At 44.8% G+C, this 27,872-nt stretch overlaps 1 protein-coding gene across 4 annotated transcripts; it reads left to right on the forward strand.

The window, feature by feature from the left end:
- Positions 1-14,527: 14,527 nt before the first annotated feature.
- On the forward strand, positions 14,528-27,710 carry U2AF1 (U2 small nuclear RNA auxiliary factor 1). 4 transcript variants are annotated; one of them, XM_009818004.2, is made up of 9 exons: positions 17,046-17,127; positions 17,339-17,395; positions 19,258-19,288; positions 19,864-19,930; positions 24,124-24,173; positions 24,756-24,854; positions 26,039-26,172; positions 26,517-26,609; positions 27,455-27,710. In XM_009818004.2, exons 1-9 carry the CDS (start codon positions 17,081-17,083, stop codon positions 27,591-27,593), a joined length of 717 nt encoding a protein of 238 aa, XP_009816306.1. In that variant the 5' UTR covers positions 17,046-17,080; the 3' UTR covers positions 27,594-27,710. The 4 variants fall into 4 exon arrangements, with proteins under 4 accessions (XP_059671835.1, XP_059671823.1, XP_009816306.1 ...); XM_059815852.1 differs by lacking the exons at positions 17,339-17,395; positions 19,258-19,288 and adding an exon at positions 14,528-14,571 and having other exon boundaries at positions 17,040-17,127; XM_059815840.1 differs by lacking the exons at positions 17,339-17,395; positions 19,258-19,288; positions 19,864-19,930 and adding exons at positions 14,528-14,571; positions 20,733-20,799 and having other exon boundaries at positions 17,040-17,127.
- Positions 27,711-27,872: the final 162 nt, after the last annotated feature.

Genomic DNA, 27,872 nt, shown 5'->3' on the forward strand with positions numbered 1-27,872 from the left:
TTCCTGAAAACTGCTCCCCTCCCTTTGGGATTCCCAGAGCCTGAGAATTTCAGGCCATGTAAGTAAAAGTGCAGCCCTTGTAACACCATGTAATAAATGTCTTCATACAAAACAGAAAAGACATTGCCCTGAAAAAAAACTGTCCTTCTTCAGTGAATGTTATTGCAAGGGTTTTGACATGGCTGCTCCATGGCTTACCGCAGTTGGCAAGTGCTTTTTATCTCCATAAACTGTAACGCAGGCAATTTTTCCAGTGTGTTCACAGCATACGAGATGCAATGTGCAGTCTTCGGTTGAGATCACAATATGCTCTACATCCATTTAGCATCTATTCCCATAGGTTGCCACGCTGCAGAGTTGGCTTTTCCTTTACAAAGCACTCGGGCAAAACATGCTCTAGGGTCTGAAAATTTGTGCAACTCTAAGGGTTGAGCAAGGTCGTTGTTACTGTTCCCAGTCATATGTCGAAGACTTTTTTGAACCTTTGAAAAGCACCAACATCCAAACTGCCTACAAGATGACCTGAGTTAGTCAGAAATCTCATCCATCCCATCAGCTTGCTCTATCAACATTATTCTCTACATAAGGGACAGACATAGGTGCTCATTTTCAAATGAGCTTAGCTTTCACTTTCACTCTTAAACAGGATCTGATTTTCAAAGTGTTCATCTTCCAGCTCATTCTGGGCCACAGACAACCAGATTTTCCCAATGAGCCTCCAGGCAATGTGCCATATTCTTCTAATACCTGGCCTACAGCACAGATAGGCAAGAGGAGGGAAGCGGTGTTATCAGCCAAACGAAAGAAGGTGCAAAGGTAAGAGCTGCGGTTTCACAGGTGCTGCTGCCTAGTTTCACACCTCTTTAGCTTACTATCTTCCAGACAACAGTAGTCTTTGGAGGTAAGCACTGGTTTTAACTTGCCCTTTCATGCTTACTTCTCAAGCTGAGTGCACTTCCCTGGCCCGAACAGCCAAAGCTAAACCCTTCCAACTGTGAAGGGGAGCTCGACTCCAGAGCAAAGCCATGTTATGTGACCCTCAGTCTAAAGGCCCTACGCTGTACAAAATCCAGAGCTGAAATGTGTAGCTTGAGCCTTACTCAGCTCTCTAAGCATGGCTGCTGCATCCACGGCCAGGGAGGCTCCTGTTCTCCCACATGTGGCATCTCCTGACCTTTGCACCAAGTCCTCCGCGAGCCCAGAAGAGGCACACACCCCCTGCACTACATCCAGCATCATACCTTTGCATGAAGGGGGCAGAGACGGGAGGGGACCTCACTGCAGCCCATCAGCTCTTTGTTGCTGCACGGACTACTACTGTCCGCCGGCAAGGAGTGCACTTTAAGGCAATGCTCCAGGGACTCGGTGCTGGAAGATGGACTGGCACACCATCGGACCCCTAATCAGCCATATTTGCAAGCCTGCTCCACCCTACCCAGTGATACATGCTGGAGATGGCACTCTGTGCTCCACTGGTCGCAGTTAGCGATAGACTGAGGATGGGGAATCACCAGGAAAGATGAACTGAGCAGCAATTTCTTTTTCTTCCCCAACCCTTAGGTGGACTGTAGGAGTGTTCAGGACCAGACACATGGTATCTACCACATCAAAACAGAGTGAAGAATGACAGCTGTATGATTTGACCTCGTTAATCCAGCTATTTAGTAGAATGTGTAGGTCAACAGCAGCTGTTAATGAGCCTGCATCAAGATACCTGCTCAACAACCAAGCTCTGCTAACAGGACATTTTTTGCAGCTGTGACTTTAAAACCACTTCTGGTCTAGAAACACAGTACAGCAAAATTCCCATGACATTCCAGTGAAGACAACTGCTTAGGAAAGCAGTTTATATGGGGAAAAAAACAAGCAGGCTCTTTTGTAGGCATTGGCATACTGATTAAAGTGCCATGTATCTTGCCTTAGGGTGCTCATTGTAGTTGCCGATTTGTTCAGAGAGACAAAGGGCAGAGAGAGCATGTGTGGAAAAGTGCACAGAAATGGGCTTGGATGGGTATCTGCTGTCATTCAGCCATTGCAAAGATGAAAGTGGTCCATTGTAATGACTGTTACAAAGGTAGACCAGCAATCCCTCTTGATCTCGCGGAGATGCTTCTCTCAACATCCATTTCAAAGTCGTGAACACCCTGATTACACACCACAAATGCCACTTGCTTCAAAAGAACTTTTTTCACACTGTTCTTTCAAAAACTGTAGCAAGTGCATGCACTTCTTAGGACAACAATTCAGCCATTTTCAAATAATTTCAAATGTCCCACGTCAGCACGGGTTACAGCCAGCCACTTTCAACCTCTGGATAATAACCTCTTCCCTAGAGGAGTGTCAGGCCCACAGACAAATCCCAGGCAGAGCCAAGGAGTCAGGTGGAGCCTGGGAGCCCCTTGTCGCAGGCTCCCTCCAATCTAAGTGCATCTTCACGTATGAGCAGTAGTTTTATCTCGTTTTGTTAAGGATAGTAAAGGAATACAATTCAGGCCTTTTTTGTGGTAGATGAGACCTGGAAAATCACTGGGACCTGCGAGACCAGCTCATTGAGACTGCAACGCCATGGCTGTAAAGGCTGCAGTGTGCTCCTGGCCCACCCTTGCAGTCTCTCCGAGATCAGGCCGGAGGGTGTCTGCAGGCTGGGAGCTGAGGGGGAGCGAGGGGTGGGCAGCTGTGGCGAGGGACCCCCAGGTCCCTTTGCAGCTGTCAGCCCACTGCCAGCAGCTGCCTGGGCTCCTCCACCGGGTCCACAGGGAGTCTTTTAGCCGTTCAATGCTGTTACCGAAAATTGCAACAAGAGGCAATATGGGTTAGAGAACTGAAATCAGCAGTGTACATCTGAGCCGAATGAGTGCCAGGGACTACAGGAAATCTGTTCCAAGTGACAGGAGGTGCAATGGTAAAAAACCTTTCAGCAGCATCAGTGAAGGGACAGGGGAGCATCTTTAATTTAGGACCAGCTAAGTGCCTGAGTAGCCTCATGCCAGTTGCCGAGCTACTGAGCTATGCTGCGGCTTCAGCTGCCCTGTCCTAGCAGAGCTCAGGGTCCCTCTTCATGACAGTGTGTGCTGGTTTTGGCTGGGGTAGAGTTAATTTTCTTCACAGGAGCTAGTATGGGTGTATGTTTTGGATTTGTGCTGAAAACAATGTTGATAAAGCAGAGATGTTTTAGTTACTGCTGAGCAGTGCTTACACAGAGTCAAGGCCTCTTCTGCTCCTCACACCGTCCCACCAGCGAGTAGGCTGGGGGTGCACGAGAAGTTGGGAGGGGACAGAGCCGGGACAGCTGATCCCAACTGACCAAAGGGATATTCCATACCATATGACATCATGCTCAGCATATAAAGCTGGGGGAAGAAGAAGGAAGGGGGGGACATTCGGAGTGATGGCGTTTGTCTTCCCAAGTAACCATTACGTGTGATGGAGCCCTGCTTTCCTGGAGATGGCTGAACACCTGCCTGCCCATGGGAAGTGGTGAATGAATTCCTTGTTTTGCTTTGCTTGCCTGTGCAGCTTTTGCTTTACCTATTAAACTGCCTGTATCTCAACCCACGAGTTTTCTCACTTTTACTCTTCTGATTCTCTTCCCCATCCCACCTGGGGGGAGTGAGCGAGCGGCTGTGTGGTACTTAGTTGCCAGCTGGGGTTAAACCACAACACACTGTCACCTTCCAGCTCTCTCACTATGTTGTACCAACAAGGTTAGCAGAAACTAATGCTCTTGCTGTGGTTGTTTTAAACAGATTTTAATCTTGTGGGAAAATAGTTGTCTAATAATACTCCAGCATTCAGCATTGCTCAGGTCTGAAAATTAACTCTAAAACTGGGCTCCTGGGAAACTCCCTTTGTCTTTTGCTAATCCAGATGAGGAAGGTAGGTCCTTTCCAGGACCCCGGTTATGCTGCACCTAAAGGATAGCTATCCAGTGTTGTGTAGGTTTCCTCCAGCAGACTTACACCCCTGGTGTTACTTACTGAGCTAGCGTTATTTCAGCTAGACCTACTTTACAGTGCTAAAACTAGCACTGTAAATACTATCGATCTTGGCCCCTGCTCTGAAAAACAGTTCTGTTGGATGTTGTGAACATTTATTTCTTGCTAAGCTCCAGGGAAATGTTTTAAGATAGCAAATAACTTAGCATTAACAGTACTGACCTTTTTTTCTAAGCCTCATCAGCTCCTTAGGTGGTAGCAAACAAGTCTGTTACTGCAGTTACTGCCCTGAAATTAAGGGCTAAAACAACGACGACAAGAATTCACATGAGGCAACACAGCTCTTCAGCTGCATCAAAGCCAGCAGCTTTGATGCTTGTGCTTTCACAGGACTGACTGAACAGATCAATTAGATCTGCAGCAGGCATTCTGCAAGTCATAATTGGAAAATAATATTTTCACAGGATTAGAGCTTCTTGCTTTGAAAATAAAGCAGCTTGGCTTTGGGTAAAATTTTCCAAGGCACCTATGTGATGCAGAGAGCAGAGCCTGATTTCAACATGGGTCAGCAGACCCATGGCAGCTTACCTGGCCTTTAAAGGGCGACACTGGCAGTGGAAAAATGAGGGCTTGGCCTTGGGCTTTACCTCATGCTACCCCTCAGAGCCTGCTTGCTGGCAGGTTTCTACCGCAATTGCTTTTGCAGGGTAAATCTCCTCCTCTGCCTCTTTACCTGTGGTAACTAAGGCTCTCTGACAAAGGCCAGAAACGCAGTCCCATGTGCAGGCTTGTCTGCCGTCCATGTTATATACCTGTGCATTCACATTGGACAGGGACAGCCTGACGCGGGCTGGCCCCCACCTCTTGCTCATATTGCAGAACGATTTGCGTGAAGGCAGGATGAGCGCACCACGGTGTGGACACCTGGACAGTGCAGCTGTGCAGGGCAGAGCAAACCCCTGGGAGCTGAGCAAAACCCCATGGCAAAACCGCAGCCTCCCTTGCCCAGCTCTGGCACCCTGGGGACGCGAGAGGGGTTGCAAGCAGGCTCCATTGCAGCCCACTGACCTCCGGGGGGGCTGTCTGCTGCTGCAGGACTCTGCAGGGAGCCTGGAAAGCAGAGCTCACACGCCACAGCCCCTTCAGGCCAGGCGCACCGCACAAGGCAAGGGACTGCTGTTCTCCTCCCATGAGCTCCTGAGGTGTCACGCACCTATCCCCTCTTCGGGCCTCCCTGCAACCGTCTCACTCCTTTCTCTGCACCAGGAGTTTCCCCAGAGATGTCACCTCACAACCCCAGCTGGCCTGGTAACACTTTCCTAAGTGCTTCCATGCTGGTATAGGGTCAGGCAGCCTTTCCCAAGTTATCCCTCCCTCCCCCAAAGTGGATCCCACGTTCCAGTCCTCTCACAGGCATCTTCTGTCCCCCCAAGATCTGCACACCTCCCAAATGATACATCAAGCTCCTCCAGCATCACCCAGTATCTATGTATTCAGGTGAGCGCAGGTGGCACAACCCACGGTTGTTTCACACACCAGCAGAGAGCTCCCCGGTGCACTGCCGGGGGCTCCCTGCTGCTCAGAGAGGGTCCCAGGGGAGGACAGGGCAGCAGCACCTGCGTTGCAGCCGCATCTGGGAGAGGCCACGCTGCAGAAGAGGGAGAGGCAGACTCCAAAGGAGCGAATTGCATGCTTAATGTGCGAATCCTGGGGCAGCCCGGCTCTCCTGCCCAGGCTGCTGGGGCTCACAGGAGGGGAGCCTGGGCCCACCACCTTATTGAAGCAACTTGACGGCTTCTGGAATGCAGGGGTCACTCGCCATCCTGTGCTGGGCCGTACGACGTGCTCTGCCGGCCCCTCGACGCCCACCCGAGCGCCTCATGCCGTCAGCAGGGTCGTCGTGGAAAACACTGCCCTGGATTATGTCCAGCTCAATTTCTGCCAAGGATCTGTAGCGCTGCATTGGGTGAGCCCTTCCAGCTGGAGGCCACCGGAGGGAGCCCCAGCAAAGCAAATGAAGGCTCACAGGAGCAATCCATCATTTAGAGCAGTGGCTTTCACCGGGTCATCCCCAGGCCTTTCGGAGTCAGGAGATTATTTCGTGCCGGGGCGGGGGGGGGAGAGCGTATGGAAAGCAAACCGAGAACAGCACGTCTGCTGTCAGGTGTCCATCACTGCACGTCAGTCTGCTTCTTTACTAGACCACAGGGCACAGTGATGCAGAAAAGCTCCAGAGACCCCATTGAGTACACGTGCCACAGGGTAATGGGAACAGCCTGTTCACCTGCGCTTCTTACACATCTGGCCCAGGAGAACTCCCGCCGGATTTGGTGGGAGGTTTGTCTGACACAGGGAAGCAGCGAGAAGCTTGTTATAGGTGTATTGTACCTTGCCTTTCTGCAGGCTGTTATGACTGGGCTCTTTTCCTAAACAAAACATCTTCTGTAAATGTATTTCAGGATAGACCTGGCACGCTCCTTTTTTTTGGAATGTGGAGCTGTGAGCAGAGTTCAGCTGCAGACAGCAAAGGGAATGTGCAGGACGTTCCCCCTCCACCTACAACAGCTTGCTTTGGTATGCCTGCTCTAGTTCACTGGCAGAAATACCTGCTATTTTTAGGTCTAATAGTTGCTGATAAAAAAGCTCCACTGGGAGGGTACAGTCCCATGATGGGCTTGAGCTGAATAACTTTGCTGCTACAGAAAGGGAGAAGCCTTACACTCTGTCTTCTCCCTTCTACCCTATCCTTCCTGCTTTCCCTCCCTCCTCCCCCGGTGCTCCCATCTGTGCCGTGCAGCCTCATTTACCCTTGCAAATTCTGATTGCAAGATAAAATTATTCAGCTTATTATCCCAGCCATTTGAGCAAGTTCAATCCACTTACCATGCAGTCAGGCAAGTATGAGAGATGGAACAAAATAAGCTCCGGGAGGGGTGGAGGGAAACCTGCCCCTTACACTGTGGCTGAGCTAATGTTAGCTAAGCTCCTGCTGTATCAAGAAACCATAACCAAACGAAGCCAGCTGGAGCCAGGCTGAAAACAAACAAAATGATGCAATGGGGATAGCAGAACTGCAAGCTGCTTTCCGGAGGACAGCATATGCAAAGAACTCGCATGGTCTCAAGGGGCACTAGACAAGTCCTTGGAGGAGATACATAATAAGGGGTACTAAACTCAATGAACCACTAAAGGCTCAGGAGGTCCCCTGAGCGAAAAACAGTTGGAGGCTGGGAGCGTACCTTGGGAGACAGGGCAGCTCATGCATGCATACCCTGCTCTTCCTCTCTCTCGGGGATATGCCTTTTCTTTCCCCAGGCATACACACCCACTAGCTATCTGCTACCTCCTGCCAGAAGGCAGCACATCGTCCTCCAGACAGGGAGGGGATTCTCAGCATTTTCAATGCCAACTGACCCATCCCTCCTGATAACCATGCAGCCATGGAAGAGCCTGCACCAGCCTGTGCTCCACCACCACGCTGCAATAGCTGCTAGCAGGCGGACCTGCAGACGCTTCACTGCTGTTGCTGGCACCTCCATGTGCACTGAGCTGGAAGCAGCCTCTGAACATGTATGAATCAGTGCCCATAACCTTATCAGCAAGATCCTGCTGCACACCCAACGCCTCACCCCGGGGGACTGCTTCCAACAGCCAGGCAGCTGGTAGGGCCCCTGGTGCTCCAGCCAAGGCCAGATCAGACAACTGTTGTGATGGGCTCCCCACCACACAACATAGCAGTGTGACTGGCGCGCTCCCTCCGAATTTGCCAAGGTTTCCACCAAACTCTCCTTTCACTGCCTTGCTGTCCTCTCAGTCCTCTGACTGCCACAAAATACCTGGGGGCAGCAAGCAAGCAATACCTGGAGAAGTTTTCCAAGAGTACGCAGAAGGGTCCAAAGAGATCAGCTTCTCCCACAAAATGTTCCATCTAAACTGCCCAGGACAGCACAGAGAGGAGCTTCCCTCAAAAGAGCAGCTGGATTTGCTTGTCAGATGGACTTTGATTACTTCCCAGTCAATCTTTTTGGCCCTTAGGGTGTGTGACAGGGGTGAGGTGGATCATGGACAGCCCTGGGGCAGCACTTCACAAGGCTGGGAAAGGAGGTCTGAGGCAGGAGAGCCAGGATTACACTCACAGGGGCAGGCACTGAGACTGGAAGAAAAAAGTTTTTTCTCCTTTTTCTGGGGACCAACGAGGATGCCATCCCCCCACGGCCACAGCACAGTGTGCCACCGAGTTGCCGACATTTGGGGAAAGCACAGGGGTTGGCACAGCCAGAGGGCAAGGGTTGAGGCTCACCTTGGGAAAACCACCTTCATGGTCTTTGTGCTCACGTGCCAGGTCAGTACCGCTAATGTCTCTACAGACTTCTCTTCAGGGTCAGGCTAGCACACATCCTGAACAAAACTTGAATCCCTGCCTAGCGAGGGGGGCTAGAGGGCTACAGCAAAAGGAAACAGGGAGAAATCAAGTGATTTGCACCAGATAAGGATAGTGTAAACGATGGGGTGCAAAAAATCAAGCTGCAAAAAGTGGTTCTGGAGGAGCCAGGAGTGAGACTGCAGCCTCGGGCACCGGATGTACTTGTGCACTGAGGTCTCCCTCTTGGCATGAATGAGGGGAGGCCACAAACACACCAGTGCTCACCGCTGCATGCAGAATGTTCCCCCTTCTGCCCCCTGGCCTGTGGGCCCAGGTCTGCACCCCTTGCCATGGTCCTTCACCCACACTGCCAGCTAAGAGGTCCCACCGCTTCGTGTGTGAGTGAGGAGATGGAGCTAGTGCAGCATGAGTGTGGAGAGGTGTCTTCACAGCGCCAGTTGGAAGTGGAAGGGCTAGATGTAAGACCTCCCTCCCTGAGAGCCTGGGCTTGGTGAACCCTCTGTCTGAACTGTCAAGGCTGTTCCTAAATTCTTATCCTGACTCCAAACACCTCCTGTCCATCTTGCTGTTGGGAAAATCACCTGATTTCTATGCCTCCTCTGTAAAGGGAGGAGGAGAGCATTTTTGTCTAGCTTGTAAGCTCCTCTGGGCAGGGAGAGAGGGCCCTTTATATAAAGGAACCAGCATAATGACGGTCTTGACCCCAGACCGCACAGCAGCTTGCTGGACCAAAGTGCTAAACACAACATCAAATCATGTGTTGAACTTAAAAGTCCTGCAGCTTTATTAATTTTCCTGTTTTCCAATTGTAATGCATTCTCTAATAGCAACAGTTAACAAATCAGCAGTGCTTCTAATCACAGGTTGGATCTCAGAAACTCGCCAAGGAAAAGTTTCCACAAGACACCCAAATCTCTCATCCATGCTCTGCAGTCTTTGCACTGTTGCTTCTTTAATACTGCTCTTCGACTCAGCATTTCCTCTCCTCTTCCTTGCCATTCATCCTACCCCATTGACTGCCCCTCATACCAGACTAGATAAATTTACCTTAAAGCACAGCATCAAAGCAGTGCCCTTACACCACTGATGGTGATTGGCATCTAACTGTGAGTGACCTGGAGGACTCAGAGAGGGTCCGTCCCCATGCACTCAGTGGCACAGTCCTTCATGCCTGCGCATGTCACCCTGACACATGAAACAAAGCCACAGCCAGTTTGCACCAGACACACTCCTCCCCCAGACCCATATGGCGACTATGGCTACAAAGACCTCACCCTTCTCTGTGCTGTGTTGTGTAGCATTTACTGGGATTGCTATAATTAAGGATCTTTGATAAGATCTGCTTATATAACCATGGTGATTAGCGAAGTATAGGCATGGAAGTAGATTAGATGAGATTACTAGCTACAGCTCTGTTCTAATGTACACGAATTGCCTTCTCTGATTAATTTTTTGATGTTGCATCTTAAATTGATTCTCTTTCCTCACAGTTGTGCCTTGTTCCAAGAGGTGTCAAGCAGAGGTAAAATTGTTCAAAGGGCGTGCTGGCTGTGGGTTACTAATTATCGCTATGCACGCACTGTTAGTGAAATCCCTTTAACCTGAGAAACCAAGTCCTGTGCACTGGCCTGGAACTCCAGGTACCTCTTTAATTAACACAGAATTCTGGGCACCGGCAAGAAGAAGGTGCTATTTTGCAGTGAATGCATTAAGTACTTTATGTACTGACCCCCAGGATGTGTTTCAGTGTTTGTTTTAATCTCTTTTTTCTATATCCAAGCACTGCAGTCTTTTGTTTCACAACCCTTTTTTCTTCCCCTTTCCTCTTTGCTCTGCCTCTCTTAAAATAGGCGGCTTCCCTACTGCCTTATTTTTTATTCCACCTCTTTATCTCCAAACCAAATCTGGGTGGCACCATTTTCTCCTCACCATGTGTTAGCTGGTGTCCAGTGATGACACTGGGCTTAACAAGGCAGACCAAAACAGAAGAGGGTTTGTGGCAGCATTTAACCCATTAGATCTAAGCAAGTTGCGGGCGGGGAGTAACCTGCTGTAAGTCACTAACCTGAACAACCCTGTAGCAGTGGAGAGTATGCAGAAAGTGAGGAAACACATCCAAGCTGTGTTTCCCTCTCCCAAGTCCTGCAAATGTCCTCATTTAGATTTGGGCAAAATAAAATATGCAATAATGAGTAGTTACAGGGACTTCTGCCTTTCATTCCTGCTTTTCACTGCAGATCCTTTCCTTCATGTTTCCTTTACTTTGCTGGCTCCTGTCTTCCCTCCCACCCTTCTAGCTCTGCTGTCAACATTAACTTCAAAGGGTCTTCTTCCCTCTCCCTCTCTTCTGACACTCCCTAGTTTCTGTCCCAGGTCCCCTTCTTTCTTCAGGTGTGGCCCTGTACGCCAGGTGAAGCCACTTGAGGAAGCTGAGTAATACGGTTGCTAAGAAGGAGCCTTTTATCCTCACTGTGACATGTCCACATGATGCTGCCTGCAGTGTCCGTAGGCTCTGTCCACACCGCTGCCCTTCCATTAGGCAGATACACTGCAGCATCTCTTTCTTCCAACAATGGTTCAGCTACATTGACACAAGGGGAAGGTACCCCACTTTTCAGATAATCGGTCGCAATACTGCTAACACCTCTAACGTAAACGGCTCTTTGACATTGGATTAATTACAAGCTCATTGACATCTCATGAACTCACACACAAGAAGACATTTTGTTTCATTTCTCAATTCATTCTCAGATATCCACAGAAGGAAGAAACGTGTGAAAAGACAGGCTGCTATTTCTACCCAAAGCACAGAGATCCTTCCCCCTGACACACCACGGGTACCATGCAGGCGCAGCACCCTCCTGCTCTAGTGTGTTGCAGTGTCGGTCTGGTTGTTGGCATGTGCATGGCCAGGCTGAGCACAGGAGGGAAACAGGATGCCAAAAGAGGCAGAGGATTATAAAGTTCTGGTGGGGATGGACTCTGCTGTCCCCAGTGTAAGGGGCAGCCCTGGTACAGAGGACTGCTGAGAAAATGAAGAGCAAGATACGAGTGGGTTTATTTTTCAATAGTTCCCTGACCTGTAAAGCGTAGTCCTGGTTCTAGGGCTACTGCCTCACAAAACTGAGAAAAGATATTACTAGTCAAGCACTCGCTACCCAGCCAACCTCTACCAGCACCACACCGATTCCACAAGCCACAAAGCAGAATTCCATGCAATTTTCTTTTTCAGCTGGTACTCCTAATGAGTTATTTTAGGCATCTACTTTTGCTGGAGGCATCGTAAGGTTTCTGCTTGTCATGTACAAAGGCGTATTTCCAACATGGGAGCAGCTGTTTTATTTTCTAATAGCATCTCCAGGTCAAGTTACTTGTCTGTGAAACGTGGATTCCAGGGTCAGCAGACTTCAGCATAACAACCAACTTAAAGAGTGTCTAAGTTAAAGCCATGCTCTGGAAAATGTTTCGTGCTCTCAGCAGAACAGCACGTGCTGCAAGCTGGAGCAAAGGGAAATCTAGAGTGAATGGGGTCTTTACAAGGTAAGGAGTGAGAACCCAGTGCATTTCAAATAGTGAAAACAGATTTTAATTCCTCAGGAAAAAACGTATTTCAACATGTTTTAGCTGAAGACTTTAATAAAAACATTAAAGCAAAAATCAGTGTGATTTTGTTCTGCTTATTATGTAAAGCATATACTCTGTGAACACACATTACAGGTTGCTTTCAGTGATGAATGAAAATCCCCAGGAACTTATACTTTGTCAGAGCTTATTGCAGGCCACTGCAGTTGTAGTGCCCTTCGTGATTTGGGCTAGGTCAAGACTCACAGCAGGTTCCCACCAGGTGACTGAGCTGATCTAGCAGCACGCTGTTACTGAAAGGGGCTGTCCCACTCCTTCATCACCCTCACTCCAGCTGCAGCAATCCAGATCTTCCCTCATGCTAGCTCTGGCACTCATTGACCTGCTCAGTGAGCCACTTCAGTTCACTATATGAGCAGGAAATCACTCTTTTATTTGCAGGGTTTGGCTTCTGCTGGTCTACTGAGTTTGAACTGCAGTGGTAAGCCTAGGGGGGAGGCAGACCAACAGTGAGCAACTGAGGCAAAGAAAGTACATCCTCTAACACGCAAACTTTATTGGGCACATACACTGCAAGGCAAAGCTAAGCAGCAGTACCTGTTCCCTGGTAACAAGATCTTCTCAGACTTTGACAGGGATTTCTGCTTCTAGCACCTGGATCACAATTGTGAATTTAAAGGGAAGTCAGGGAGTGCAGGAGGAAGGAACAAAGGGAAGTTAATCTGTCTGCTCATGGCAGAAGTTCTAGCAGAAAGCTTTTGTCATCTCAGCAGGGAGCAGTGGAGAGCAGGTGAGCTTTACATCCCGAAAGAGTACATACAGAAAGAACATGGCAGGACATAACGGCGGTGTCAAGAGGACGGACTGTCCTTGTCCTGTGATGGGTCACATGGTCTTTCAATCAGCTCAAACCAACTGAGGAATTCCAGGGGGTGACATAGAAAGCAACTAGACTCCCCTCATTGGGTGTAACTATTGTCAAAGTAGTGAAACGTTACTAAAATTGCCATTCCATTTTTAAACTACATGCATTTTAAAGATCTTTTGGAGTCAGACAGAAAAACATTCAGCTTACTTCCTCAGAACTGGGCTTGCTGTTAAGTTTCAATTCTACTGTGCTAGGGCACAAAGCAGTGAGCACTTGTGCTTGCGAATAGTCCCACTGACTACAACTGGGGCTGTGAACACGATGTAAAATAAAGCATATTTTTAAATGTTACAGGGAATTCCAAAATATCTAAGAGGCAAATTTTACTTGTAATACACTAAGTGCTCAGTCTTTGTTTTCTGCATCAACAAAATAAGTTTGCTTTCCTGCAATTATTTTCAGACTGGAACACCACTTTTGTTGCAAATGCTGATCAGGCTGTACAGTCTCAGCGTCTTCCGCATGCATTACTATTCCATTTCAAAAATTTCAACTCACTTGGTTCAATTTGCAGCTTTTAGCCCATAATTCCATGAAACTTCCCAGAATGACCAGAAAGAATTTGGTCCTACCCTCCACTCTGCTTTTAATTAAAATGCATATTTTTCTTCGCAGTTCACCGAACTTTTACTTAAACTCCTTCAGAACCTGCACCTTCCCGCCTTTGAGCAATTACTTTATTCCAGCACTTGCAGTCATGGTAACAAAGGTGTAATTCAGATTTCCTGTCAGTGTCCTTTGTACCAATGACTAATTGCTTTTTTAAGACCCTTTAGCATCTAAGCAGCATCCTTATCTTCTCTACAATCATATAAACTTCTGTTAATGCAGTGCCCCAGCAAGCCTTTCTTTCATGTCTGCCTTCAATAATTTTTTTTCAGACTGCCATCTTTTGAGTTGTCACACCCTTTAGCCATGTGCTTCAATACCCACCAGAGGCTTCTCAATTTCCTTGAGCCACTGGCTAAGTTTTCTTCTGCTCTGAGCTTACTCTGGCAACATCCAGACTGCTTCAGAAGTTTTGGTACAACACCCTGATGGCCACACCACACTGGAGAACGGGAGGAAGATGTAATTCGGAAATTTGGGCACAGATCTCGACATGGAGGCACAGTGCGCCTCAGTAATTCCCCCAGCTGAACCACTGGGAGAGCGTAACGTGCATTACAACTGATGCAACGCTCCCGACGAGATACATGCCAGTCTCTGCGGGCACAAGAGAGGGCCCCAATTCCCACAGGGCGGTCTCCATTCCACCACAGGCCGCTCAGGCGCCGGTGGGCAGCTGGCGCCCCTCCCCAAAGCACCACCGTCCAGACTCCTGCGGTGGAGAGCACCGCTTTTCCCTCTGCTCTGGCGAAGGCAGGGCTCGAGCCCTGGCGGCCGCCGAGCAGGGGCTCGGGGGGCGGACAGGCAGCCCCCCACAGCCACCGGGGCTGCTCCGCTTCAGCGCGCTGGCCCCGCCGCGCCCCCTGCGCATGCGCCGTAGCAGCACCGCGTGGCGCGAGGGGGACTGCCGGAGGGGGTAGGGAGGAGAGGCCCACGCCGCTCTCCCAATGAGGGGCTGGCGGCACCGCACGCATGCGCAGAGCCGTGCCCCCATCCCCCCGCCTGCAGGGCTCGGTAGAAGTGTTTCCGGCGCGGTGGCTGTGACGTGCGCGGTCGGCGCCGGGCTGTCCGGCGGGCGGGCGGTGGGAGATGGCGGAGTATCTGGCCTCCATCTTCGGAACAGAGAAGGACAAGTGAGTGGCCCATCCACCCTTCCCGCGCCGCTCCCGCGGTTTCGGCGCCCCGGGGGGGAGCTCGAGGGAGGCCGGAGGCTGGTGGCGGGTTCCGCGGGGCGCGGGGACGTGCAGCGCCCGCCTGGGCGACCTGTACCGATCGTGGCGGTCAGCCCTCCCTCCCCCTCGGGGGCACCCGGCCCGTTTCTTCCACTCGCGCCTCAGGGGCCTGCGGCACCCCCGGGACCGGGGCGCGCGCCCGGGAGTTCCCTCCCCCCGCCACCGCCGCCCGCTGGAACGTGGCGGCGCGCGGCCGCGGAGGGAAGAGGAAGCGAGGCGGGCGCGCTCCCTCCCCCCTCCCCCCCCGCCTCCCCTAGGCCCGCGGCGCGGCGGCGGCCCTCCTCCCCTCCCCCCTCGCTGGAGCGCGCGTGCGCGCGCCGCCAGGAACGGAGAGGGAGGGAGGGGGCGCGCGTGCCTCCCGCCGCGTGGGGCCTGCGCGTGCCCGCGCCGCCGGCCCCGCCCATGCGCTTCCCTCTCCCCTCGCGGGCCGGGCTGGGTCTGTTCTCCTCGGGGACTTCCTCCTCCCCCGTCCCTCCCCCCCGGCCGCCATGCGGGTGTGCCCGCGCCTCGTGGCGCGTTGCCGTCCCCCGACCTCCCTCCTCCCCGCCCTCCACCCGGCGGCTGCGCTTCTCTGGCGGCGGGCGGGAGCGGCGGGGGCCGCTGGGTGCCGAGCTTCCCGCCGCCTCCTGCCAGAAAGGGCCTCCTCTTCCCCTTTTGTTCGTGTCTCTGCGCCTCGCAGCAGCCCGAGAGCTTCCGCTCTGCTGCAAGGACAGCGACTGGTTATTTCTCCCCCCTCCCCAGGGTGCGGAGGATTTCCCCGACTGCTGCATCCTGATCCTCAGGCTTCTGCCTGCAGCCTTCCACGCGTCGGGAACGCCTCTAGCTTCTCTGGTTGTTGGAAGCACACTTACAAAACCCTCCTAACGAAAATTTGGTCACCGTCGGCCTGACCAAACCAACGTGTTTTTCCACTCGTAAAAATGAAAGGGGGCATCGATGTGCTGCTGGACTAAATTACTCTTGTCAGCCTCTGGCCGTGAGGCTTCTGTTTTCCTTCTGCTTTGTAGTGCTACGTGCCAGTTGCAATTCGCTCGTCTGTCAGAAAAGCAGTATCGGCAGCCTCTCTTGAGCTCTGTTACTGTAGCATCCTTTCTGATATAATGCATTACAGTTTAACAGTATTAGCGTATGGCAATACAGCAGGCACGAAATTCCTGTATTGGTCGTCTTTTCTGTTCAAAAGTCAAGCAGAAGTCTCCAGAAAGTGTTGAAGTTGGAGGCACTGTTGGAAATTTTATAGTTAGATTTTTTTTTGTTTCAGGATAGAGTTCAGAAAAGACAGTAAGTATATTGTAATGCTAACTATATATTTTCAAAAACGTAATGAAGAGTAAGCATGTTACAATTTTACAGTAGAATGTTTTGCTAGAGATAAGATATGCTTTAGAACTTTAATATTTCTCTCTTCTATGAGTTGATGTTGGTTACATAGGATTGTGGAAAGAATTGGTGTTAACTATGAGCGTGGGAATAATAATCTTTCTTCCAGGAGAATTCTTATATTTCACTTACACATATAAAGCCCATAATAGTTTTCTTGCACTTCAGAATTTTGCATTCAGTTTTCCCAGTCAAGGTAACTAAATTCCTTATGGTTTTCTTTCATCATTCCATGTGAATTATGCTTACATGTGAGACTTTTACTGGCATTCCTAAACCAGCATAGTTTTGAAGGTGTCATTAGATGATAGTTAATTTGAGAAAAGCTTGTTGTTTAAAAAACCATAAAATTAAATGCTTCCTTTTAAAATTACTAACTACATTCATGGAAATGTAATAATTTATTTTGCTTATGTGTATTCTCTCCATAACATGATTTTTCTCTTATCTGAATTATTTCAAATACTGTGTTGGCAGCAGTCTGAGTTACCCGTAGAGTGTAACTTTAAACGGGCAGTTTATAAAACATTAAGTAGGTGCAACTGTATCAGCTTTAAAGCAGGTTATATTGCCTAAACTAGGGGGTTGCATGAACTAAGACACAACCATATAGCTCATATAACTTTTCAGACTGTTCTTCACATTATTTCCCTTCCTATCACCCCATGAAACCGATATAAAGACAAGAATGGAGAACCAGAAGGGTAAAACAGTAGTGATTGCTTCTGTCTGTGGTGGTGTCATGAATGCACTTTGGGTTTGAGTAGCAGGTGAAATTGATTAGATGACTCCCTGTAAATTAGGGGTAAAGAGGAATGAATATGAATAGGTTTTCTGTAATGCTTTCCTGTACTGTTTTGATGGGTTTTTTCCTATGTTACTTCTCCACATCAAGATAGAGGCATTTAGGGCATATGTTTTATAGGAATTGCATATTAATGTCTTTCTATTCCAATATGTAACTACTTTGGGGTTTTTTTTACTTGCAGAGTCAACTGTTCATTTTATTTCAAAATCGGAGCTTGTCGTCATGGAGACAGATGTTCTCGGTTGCACAACAAACCAACATTTAGCCAGGTTTGTCTTCCTTTTGTTTTCTCTTTCTTGTGGAAGTATATTCTTGCTTCTTTAAAACATAGATTTTCAGATACAAGTGAATAATTACCGAGCTCCAGATTAACTAGTTCACTTTTGGCCCCAGTTTATATGGGTGTTTGCTTTTTTGGGGGTATTCCACTTACTTCTCCCAGCATTTCTAATTATCTCCTGTCACCCTTAATGGCTGCAGGAAGCGATGCTGTTGTAAGCTTGCCTGTAGTAGAGACCAACCAGTGCTAACTTTCAGGTGAGTGTGCCTTCTCAGTGGTGTTTAGGCACTTAAACCATCCCAGATTTTTTTAATCACAAACCATGGCAGCATGTTCCGCCTATCTCAAAGGTGTGAACTTAAGTCCTTTATGCATATAATAGAAGAAAACTAATTAATAGATAAAAGTGACTCTTCTGTCGTTATATTTGCTCTCTGACCCAGGCTCTTAAGTTTTTAGAGTAACTTACATACTTCCTTTGAATGTGAAAGAATTGTTTCTTGAAAATGACTTGCCTGGTTGCTGAGGCTGTATACGTCAGTTGATTTGACAGATTATTTAATCTCTGGCTATGTGAATATTATTAGAGACATGATGTGTGACTGCATGTCTGCCAAAAAAAAACAAGGTGCAGTGGGTGATAGGGTTTTTATTATTACGAGCTCTATAGTTTTCAGAAATTACATTCCTGGAGAACTGTATGCTTTGCCTTTTTCTATCACTGCTGATTGTCAAGGTATACAGGTAAATAGATTTCTTTGGGAGTATTGTATATGATAAGTAGTGCCTATGTAAGTTGTTGCGTTATCAGCAGTTTTACCTACAAAGGTAAAGTTTACATAGTGGAGTCCTCTGCAAGTTCATTTTAGCTGACTTGGAGCAGGATTGATTAGAATGGTGGCCTGGGGTTGGTTTGGGGAGAATTAGGGAGGCAAGTACTATCCACGTGACTGGAGTTCAGAGTGATGGTGCTCATGAAGTTAAACTTTGCAAATGTGTGAGTGGGCAGGGTAGCTCTAGGAGGGGCTAAGTTACTGATTGATAGGGACCACTGCTGGTACTTCATCTACAAAACCAGTTTTCCACTTCTGGGAATTTAATAATTTTTAATGTAAATGTTGTATCTCAAAAATAACATTGTCCATTTTCAAAACTACTCCATGCTGCTGACCTATGTGGAGAACGTGCTGAAATGTGATTGGTTATTTAGAGACCTGAATTTAGGTCATTGGATACTAGAAAATATTTCTGAATTAGACAACTTCCATACTAGTTGTCTTTAAGTTAAAACACCCAACAAAAAACAACACCAAAACCAAATTACAGCTTTTTTTTTTTACTCTGTCAGTGCAGCCTTTAATTTGCTTTAGAAACTCTGGTTATCAATGCCAGCTGAAGTGGGGCAGCAGGGCGTGTCAGATTCATCCAGCGATGTCTGGGACCGCTACAGCATCACACTTGGCAGATGTGCTATATTGTAACATATCGCATGTACCTGGCAGATGAGTAGGGTTCACTACAGAAATCTTTATTTGTATGCAGATTGGTAATCAGCTGTGATAGAAAATAGAAGAACAGATATCTTACTAATGGGAAGTTACTGACAAAATATTTTTATCTTGTGTTGCTATTGCTGGTGCAGCTACTTTATAGAAGAGCTGTGTTAGGAAAGGTCTTGCAATCCAGGGTGATCAAATTACCGCCAATCAGCAGAAACACTGTAACTATATGCATGTTTCTGGCTCTCTCCAACTGTAGGCTAAAACATAGTTATTTTAAACCTGGGCCACGAAAGCACAAAGCTTTGGTTGGTGTGACCATACCCATTATAAAACGAGTGTGTGATTTTTAAATGTGATGTTACAAACTTTTTTACATGTTAAGTGGGCAGCATATGTAGGTATGACATTGCTGGTCCTGAGACTTCTTTAAGCTCTGAATTCTTACTGTGACTAATAATGTGTAAGCTAAAATTATTTGGGGATTGCAATTCATACTAACATTGAGCTTGTATTTTAAGTAATCAGATTTCAATTTTTGAGCTGCTTACAGTGATATGGACATTTGGAATTTTTTTGTAATATTAGTTTACTAACTTAAACATGGTTTGTTTTTTCAGACAACTTGATTTTAAGAAGAACGGTACAAATGTAAGGTTTCAAGTCTGCCTGGGCTAATTCTTCAAGTAAAAAGCAGAAGGGCTAAAAGGATATTGTCCTTATTTGAAGGATCGGAAACATGTGAACCTATGATGCTATTATATTATTTAAACAGAAATTCCACCAAGAAATTCCTGATGCACAAAATGAGACGTAGCTCTTGCCTAAAAACCTTACTGTCTGGTGTAACATTTTAGACTGTGGCATTATGTATTATATGCTGTGCACATAACACTATTTTTTCCCCCTAGACTTACAATAATGAATCTGGTCTTGAAAGCTAGGCATCTCCATGTAGTTTGACGTTTTAGGTTACTGTGCCTCACACCTCCCATTTTGAGGATAGCTGTTGAAACAAATGCAGCTCTTTCTTGGTGGTTAATTAAAACTGTTTTCATAATATGATGGTCTGGATGCAATTTTGGAAGATATTCTGCAAATACAAAAGGAAATCTTAAGAATAAAATATTACTTTTAGCTGTTTGCAAACAAGTTGTCTCTTTGCAATTGTCTATTATATGCACAGCAGCCAGTAGAATTCCCCTTTTTATTTTTTTTCCCCGCAGACCATCTTGATTCAAAACATCTATCGTAACCCCCAAAACAGTGCACAGACGGCTGACGGCTCACACTGTAAGTCCCACAGTTGGAGAAATTTTTTTAAAGAATGGTGTTAAAGAGCCCACTCCTAATTATGAGAAAATAATGTTGGCTTCTGAGCTGCTGACATAAAGCTGTTGCAAACAGGACAAGTGACGGAACTCTTCTTGCGCATAGATCAAGAACTTGTCAAATGTGTGCAATTCAGAATGCAGAACTAACTGCATAAATTGGACTTGATGCAGATTCTCTTTTGCACTGCAAAGTGAAACTTGGTTGCTTAGTAACACTGCATTGAAGGGTTAAACTGCGGACATTTCTCAAATTCTTGATTTAACAAAAAAAAAAAAAAATAGGTATATATGTGATGTACGGTAAGTTTCCCAAAACTGTGGGGTTTCTTTCATCTTAACTTTTTTAGGAAAATGGAGATTTCATGTTATGCTGCAATTATTGTATTGCTTCCTTTCCTGGGGTTTTGCTACTGAGAAACCATTCAGTAAAACCAAATTCAAACAAATTATTATGCTTGTAATTTGAATACTGTGTTTGGTGCCATCTATTATGTATCTGCCTGAAATCATGCAAAACCCCTCTTTAGTAATATTGGTGAATAAAATTTAAAAAATACAATAATGGAGTATCATGAGATCTCTATTACTTTACAGTGTTAGGTTGATTCAGAAAGGTCACCAGCTAAGTGAAAGTTCTCCTTCTTGGGAGAGAATAACCACCTCTCTTTCAGCACAGACTCGGCTAAAGCGACCCTAAAGGAAACCGGTTTCTTGTTAAAATTACTTTCCATAATATAAAGTTGTTGCGTTTTGTATTTCAGACCATTGCCCTCTTGAACATTTACCGTAACCCTCAAAACTCTTCCCAGTCTGCTGACGGTTTGCGCTGTAAGTTCATACAAGTTCCTTCACTGGTTCCCTGGGCTTGATTGTCAGAGCTCAGTGTCGACTTAAGCTGGTCTACCATTTTAGTTTAACAGATCAAACTGACCACGTTTCATTAAATGTGTCCAAAACAAACACACACACAAAAAAAAAAAACCACAAAACTTTTTTGTCACACTCACCTTCCTCCCTACTCCCAAAACTATGAGGGGAATCTGAATACCATCTATTAATTCAAAAAGGGTTGAAATTGTACTTCCCCTGTAAAGCAGTCTTGGTTGCACTGCTTTCTTACCTCTGCCTTTCTCCCTGCCAGTTGCCTGTATCCTAGGAATGCTTTTCTGTATGTTTTGTGCTATCCATTAGGTTCCACTGTCTAAAAGAGCAGGACAATGACATGTTGACTTCATCCAGAACAAATTTCCTGCTCTGTAAATGTTAAGAGAACTTAAATTTGAAACTTTTCAGACTGCATGCAGGAATTTGTCCTAGGTTAATGCAGCTTCCATTTAGAGTCTACTTTGGAAGAATACATTTTGACTGACAAACGCTTCCCTTCTGGCAGCTGTCCTTTTTGGATAGGTGCATGCTTAAAATTCCTTCCGTGCTTTGAAAATTCAAATTCAGAACCAAGTTGCATATTTACCTAGGAAAATAAATCTTTAAAAGTACTTTTGAGGAGGGGAAGGCATTTGGGTATGGTCATGAACTAATTTGATGACTCCTGATGAGGTAGGAATGGGCATAAGAAAACACACCTACCGTGTGACTGGCAGAAGTTAAATGACCAGGATTGTTGATCGGCGATTACTGATACATTATTGTGATTGAATCATCAATATTAGAATAAGATTTTTTAAAAAAAAAAAAAGTTTTAGGACCAAAAAGGATCGGTGTTATTTTCTAACTAATATTTCCTGGTGAAGTGAATATTGACTGTGTGGTAATAAAGCTTTGTTTGGCTATTCCTTTTTTTTGACTGTTGGATTATAGACTAGTTCAGATTAGTTACCAGCATTTGATCAGACGTGCTTTGTGAAATCAGCCACTAACTTAAAAGTCAACACTGTCTCTTCTGCTTCTAAAAGTGATAATGGCCCAATTAAGTAATTTGAGTTTTTGTCACACAATCAAGCTAGATATGTAATGAGTTTGTCTAGATGCTTAAACAGTTCTATTGGTTTGTAGGCTTTGTTGTTGCAGATCCTTAGTAGTTAATGCTGTTTCAGTAAACCAAAAAATGCACAGTTGGGTATTTCCACTCTGTCCCTAAATTCTCAATGCGCTGGTAACTAATTTGCACAGAGTTGCAGCAGTTTGGTCTGTGGAGCTGTTTAGATTGTACAGCTGCAAGAGTCTTGAACAGATTCTCTAGTGTTCTAAATGCTGGTATCCAACTCTAGTTTGTCTTGACAAATGGGTAGCTATTTAACAGAGCCTAACTGTACCTTCTGTGGTAGAGCTGGAGCTCTGTTACCAGTAGGTTTGCTGAAACTCCTGGCTCCCTGGTTTTTTGGTATTTGTCCCTACTTAAGTACTGCATGTATTTTAAATGGATAACTTGGGTAGCTATTTAATGCTTTTGTTGTTGTTGCTTAACTGTCTTCCTTTCTATTGCCGTCGTAGAGGATTAACCTTAGTTTTGAACAGCAATAGTTATTCTGAGTATTTTCATTAGTAATTGGGCTTCTCAAGGTTCAGATACCGGTAGCCCTGGAATATGAATGTTTGTAAAGCCTGTGCATATGTATACTTCCCACTTTAGAAGGACATTCAAGTAGTCATTAATTAACTGTTGCTTATGATCTCCTAATTTGACAATGGAATCTCCTTATAAGTTTTTTAGCACTTGTCCATCTGGTAAAAAGTAGTTATTCCCAGTGTGGCTCACAGAGCCCCTGTCTGATACCTTAAAAAAAATATAAAAATCCTTAGGTATTAGTAAGCTGTTATCAGTGGTGTTGGCAGAACCTTGGGAATGTAGTTAAGTATTAAACTGTCTAGAAATACTGGTTTAATGTTTGATATTCCTTAATTTGCTATATAATGGTGGGGAAGAAGAAAGTTCTTAAAAGCAAACATGTTTCAAATGCAGAAACATTGTTAGCCTAAACTGTATAACAGATGCCCCTTAGCCTTCTTCAGGGGATGAGCTGGGTGGAAGAAAAGTAATTACAGTTCCAGAGAGTGTGGCTGGTTAATATTAGAGCCTTTGAACAAAAATGTAAAGTTCATCCAAACGGTAATATTAGCCAAAAATGACTGAGCCTAAAGCATCTCTTTTTTTATAGCAGCCTGAAGTGAATAAACTCAGCTTTGTTGGCTCAGTTTCTTGTCTTTCATGTTCTGTGAACTAAAACAGTAGTGTTTGTAATTTAAAGGGTAGAATATTTTTCTAGCATAAAATGCAGGATTCATTCTAAAACTGCTCCGCTTGATCTTAATAAACCACTTAACTGCTGAAGACCTAATACATTAGGCTTTAATGTATACAGCTTAATGTAGTTTAAAATGCTGTAGACTGGAATAAATAAATTCATTTTTATATTCTTAATGCTTTGAAAAATCAGCCAAACTTATGTTGTTTTTTATAGCAGCAGGCAAGCAGCGCTCATTTGTAAAGTCCGGCTTGGAGCATGAAAATAATCTAACCTGAATATATGGCTGGCTTGTCTTGCACTAAAAGGTGTTCTGCAGGACTACAGAAAAATTGATATTCAAAATTAAACTAGAAAATTGCTCTCTATTGCAAAGCATTATGATACCCTTCTTTGAGGGCACTGAGAAAAGTGTGTCATTTCAATAACTATTGTGAGCAAATTTAAAAAAAAAATTATGGGCTATGTTACATTGTTAACTCTCAAATTCTAGTGTATATGCTGGAGGGGTGGACATGTTAAAATGAAATTCTGCCTTTAGGAAGAGGAACACTAAATTGTAATCATGCTTTAAGATACGCAAATGTAACAAAGCACTTGCCTTCTGTTTAGGTAAAATTGTTGGTAGATAGAGGTTGGGACTGTACGTTAAATTTAAGTGATATTTCAAAGTAATTCCTTTCCCCTTCCTTTAAATTTGTGGCATACAAGTTTGGCTCTGATTAAAACTTGTTTTGATTTGATCATGTCAATGTAATATTTTGACATAGTACTTTGGGGACTCAAAGCTCTTCACACATACTTATTTTTAATATTCCTATTAGTTAGCTCCATGCTATATGGTGTCTTTTATGCTCCAGACGGCCTCTCTAGATTGTTTTGTAGTATGATCAAAATCTCTTCTTCCTTGTTTATAGGCTCTAATCAATATGACTCTTGATTTTTATAGGTGCTGTGAGCGATGTTGAGATGCAGGAACATTATGATGAATTCTTTGAGGTATGTAAGAGATGTGAAAATGCATTAAAGAGTTCGTGGATTTGTTGACACAAATGAGTTAGATGGATTCCGTGTATAGCACAATTAGATGGATTCAGAGAAAAGTGCTTGTTTCCTCAGGTGTTGGTATAAAGCTTAAAATTTTCAGTGCTAGATACTTCCTGCTATAACCTTTGGTTAGTTTGGCTTTAACTTTACTGTTTATAATAGACTTTATTTAAAAATCAGCAACTTAAGTGATGTAGCATTTTGATTCCATAATCCCCTTCTTTCCTGTAAATTTAAAATATACAGCAAATTAATGAATAAAGTAAAACTATAGCATCAAGACTTATAGGTAGTGTTTTCAGTGCATCTTATGTATGCTGTAAATACTGTATGCATAATGTTTTCCATAGCTTTTTATTGTATCCTGTTAGTGCTGACACAGTACAGGCCAAGCAAGTACTAATTTTAAAATCAGAAATGTAAAAAAAGGGGTTTTGTTTTGCTTTTTTAAAGGCAGGCCTTCTTTTTAAATGCAATACTTCTGTACTTACGACTAATATGCTGCAAACTTTCAATTGTTTGCTTTGTGCTTAGGAGGTCTTCACAGAAATGGAAGAAAAATATGGTGAAGTTGAGGAGATGAACGTTTGTGATAACCTTGGAGATCATCTAGTTGGAAATGTATATGTAAAGGTAGGATAGAGAGACATGTTTATATAATCAGTAGGGGTGGTATTTTTTGACTTACAATTTTAAAAGCTGCTGTATGCTTGTAGATTTTGCAAGAGTAGCTCTTCAAGATGTAAGCCCCTCCAACTTCACAATATGAAGTAGAAAGAGTGAAAATGTGAATGGAACCTGAAAGAAATTTTGAGATGATGAGAAGCTTTCTTGATAGTCAAAATCTGTGTAATTTTCATAAAGATTAACACTTTTTTTTTTTGCATTGTTATAAACACAGTCACCACTGCTGGACTGTTTAATTTGCCAGGATTAATTTGGTGTGTGTCTTCCCATCACACTGCCTTTTAAGTGTTCGTTATGAGCAGAGGTTTATTCACAACAGGTGCGTTCATTTTCTAACTTCCCAGTTAAACAAACTATCTTGTAACCAAGTTACATTTGGCAGTAGCTGGTGGTTTAAGGCGCAAACTGGAGCACTTAGGTTTAGGTCTTAAAGTCATTGGCATCTCTTGAATAATGAGTACAGAGTTGTCACCTGCAGAAATTTTATTGTGTGTACTCAGTGGCGGGGAGGTGTGAGAGAGTTTTAATATTTTTACTGTACATTCCCTTAACTGGAAAATATTTTTATGCCTAAAATTCTCAGCTGTGTAGGTCATAATCAGAAATAAAAGTTGTTTTTAAAAATTTGCAAGTGGTTAGCTGTGAAAAGGAATTTCAAATTTAAGTTTTACTTTTATCATGAAACAGGATCAGATTTTTGTAAATTCTAATTTAAATGAATGAGTGCTTCAGTTCTCATGCAGATTTCTCTTAAATGTTTGAAAAAATCCATTACATTTGGAGCATTAGTGTTCTAGAAAGTACTCTTAAGCATTCCCTTTGTTTAAGGTTGTACTAAGAAAACACAGTATCTTCTGTCGTATCTATTAATACAAGCCACAAAACTTGAAGGTCCAGATGGGAACATAATTCAGAGAAAATATGGATGTTTTGATTAGCTCTGAGTCCTGATTAATGAAAAGCTAGCATCTTTACCCTTGATTTGATGGACTGTCCCAGGAACTCTGAAGTAGCTTCTGGTTTGATTACTAGTCCTAAGCCTCAGCTATCGCACAGCTGGCTTGATAGGAATCTTCGCTCTACTTCTGTTGCTTCTCTATAACATGAGAAAATGTTAATTTTGCTTTTAGTTTCGCCGTGAAGAAGATGCGGAAAAGGCTGTGATTGACCTGAACAATCGCTGGTTTAATGGACAGCCCATTCATGCTGAGCTTTCACCTGTGACTGACTTCAGAGAGGCTTGTTGCCGTCAATATGAAATGGGGTAAAAAGTGACTTCCTGTTTGCCTATGACAGTATCTTTGAAATGCTTGCATGGACAGGGTGATTGCTTGGGTGTGCCTTTTATGTGTAGCTTAGTGTAGGAAGAAAACCACTTCAGGTAATGTTAATATGGAAGACCTGCAGTCAACCTCTTGACTTCTGTCATCTTTGTGGGATTTTGATCTAGGAGTGAGTTAAGTGTCAGTAAATGATGCTTGCAATTTACTGTTTTTAATGTTAGAGGTGATTAACTTTTTAGATGGCTAGATGTCCACTAGGGCTTAGGGCAAACAGATACAGCATAGAGCTGGGAGTTTCAACTGTGTCTCTTGAATTCTCTTTCAGAGAGTGTACACGAGGAGGTTTCTGCAACTTCATGCATTTGAAGCCCATTTCTCGAGAGTTAAGACGCGAGTTGTATGGACGTCGTCGTAAAAAGTAAGTTTGCTTTTAAACATGATTAAAACAGGTAAATAAAGGATCACTTGCTGAAAATTCTGAAGGCAAACCTTTAAACTTAAGTCCTCTCTTTTTTCCTAATGCAGTTCTGACACATGCTGATGAAAGGGCATCAAGTAAAGCGATCAAGTTGCCAGTTTAGAACAACGCAATAGGTCTTTGTTTAAAAAAAGAAAAGTTATGGTACTTCTTGCTCTGCGGTGCTGTGGGTGCTGAAGGTTGATGTGGCTTTAAGAGAAGGCAGGGTTCAAGGGGAAGAATATTCACTGAGTAACTAAGTACATGGGACCTATCTGTGGTTCAGATGTCCAAACTGTGAACTCTTGCAGGTGGACGTTACTTGGGAGAAGTATTGCTTTATGCAATAAAAAACCAACAAAAAAAACCTGAGTTGTAATTGCTAATTAATGCAGTTGATTTAATAGGGATGGACTTAGAAACAGGTGTAGGCTTTTGCTGTGTGTTGTTAAGAGCTATTCATAACTGCAAAAGCAGGTGTCCCCTTCTCTTGCTTTAAGGAACAGCTGTGTAACAGTACATTTGGTTCCTCTATATGCCTTTCCTGAAGTTTTGCATACCCATTATAATGGGTGACTGGCAGTGAACAGTTGAGTCTTTTAACAGTATGTGTTGACTCCTCGGTATTAGGTTTGTTCAGTTTGTAAATACATGGTTTCACAGCCTGAGTGACAATTTACCAATCCTTCTAATGCCACATAGTCTTGTCCCTCATTACTTAACATCCTTAAGTGTTCTACTGTGTGGTACTGCAAGTAAATTGCTCAATGTGATGAAACAATAAAATGTTCAAACTTTCTTTGAAGGCATAGATCCAGGTCGAGGTCCCGTGAACGTCGGTCTAGATCCAGAGATCGTGGTCGTGGAGGTGGTGGTGGAGGAGGAGGAGGACGTGAACGTGATAGGAGGCGGTCAAGAGATCGTGAAAGATCTGGTCGATTCTGAGCCATGCCATTTTTACTGTATGTCTGCTAGAAAGTGTTGTAGTTTGACCAAACAAGTTCATAATGAGATTTTTTTTAAAGATGGGCTTCTGAATAAAAAATTTGTAGTGATACAGTATTCTTTGTGTAACTTGTTTCTTGTGGGGGGAGTCTTTTTAACTGTCATTCCTCTATCTTGACAAATACCTGGATTAACTATGCCTGAGGGAAAGGTGATAAATGTATTGGAGGAGCGCCAGTTTGGTTTTGGGTTTTTTTTTTTATTCGGGTATAATTTGAA

This window comes from Gavia stellata, chromosome 1, assembly GCF_030936135.1.
Source record: "Gavia stellata isolate bGavSte3 chromosome 1, bGavSte3.hap2, whole genome shotgun sequence".
NCBI classification, from domain to species: domain Eukaryota; kingdom Metazoa; phylum Chordata; class Aves; order Gaviiformes; family Gaviidae; genus Gavia; species Gavia stellata.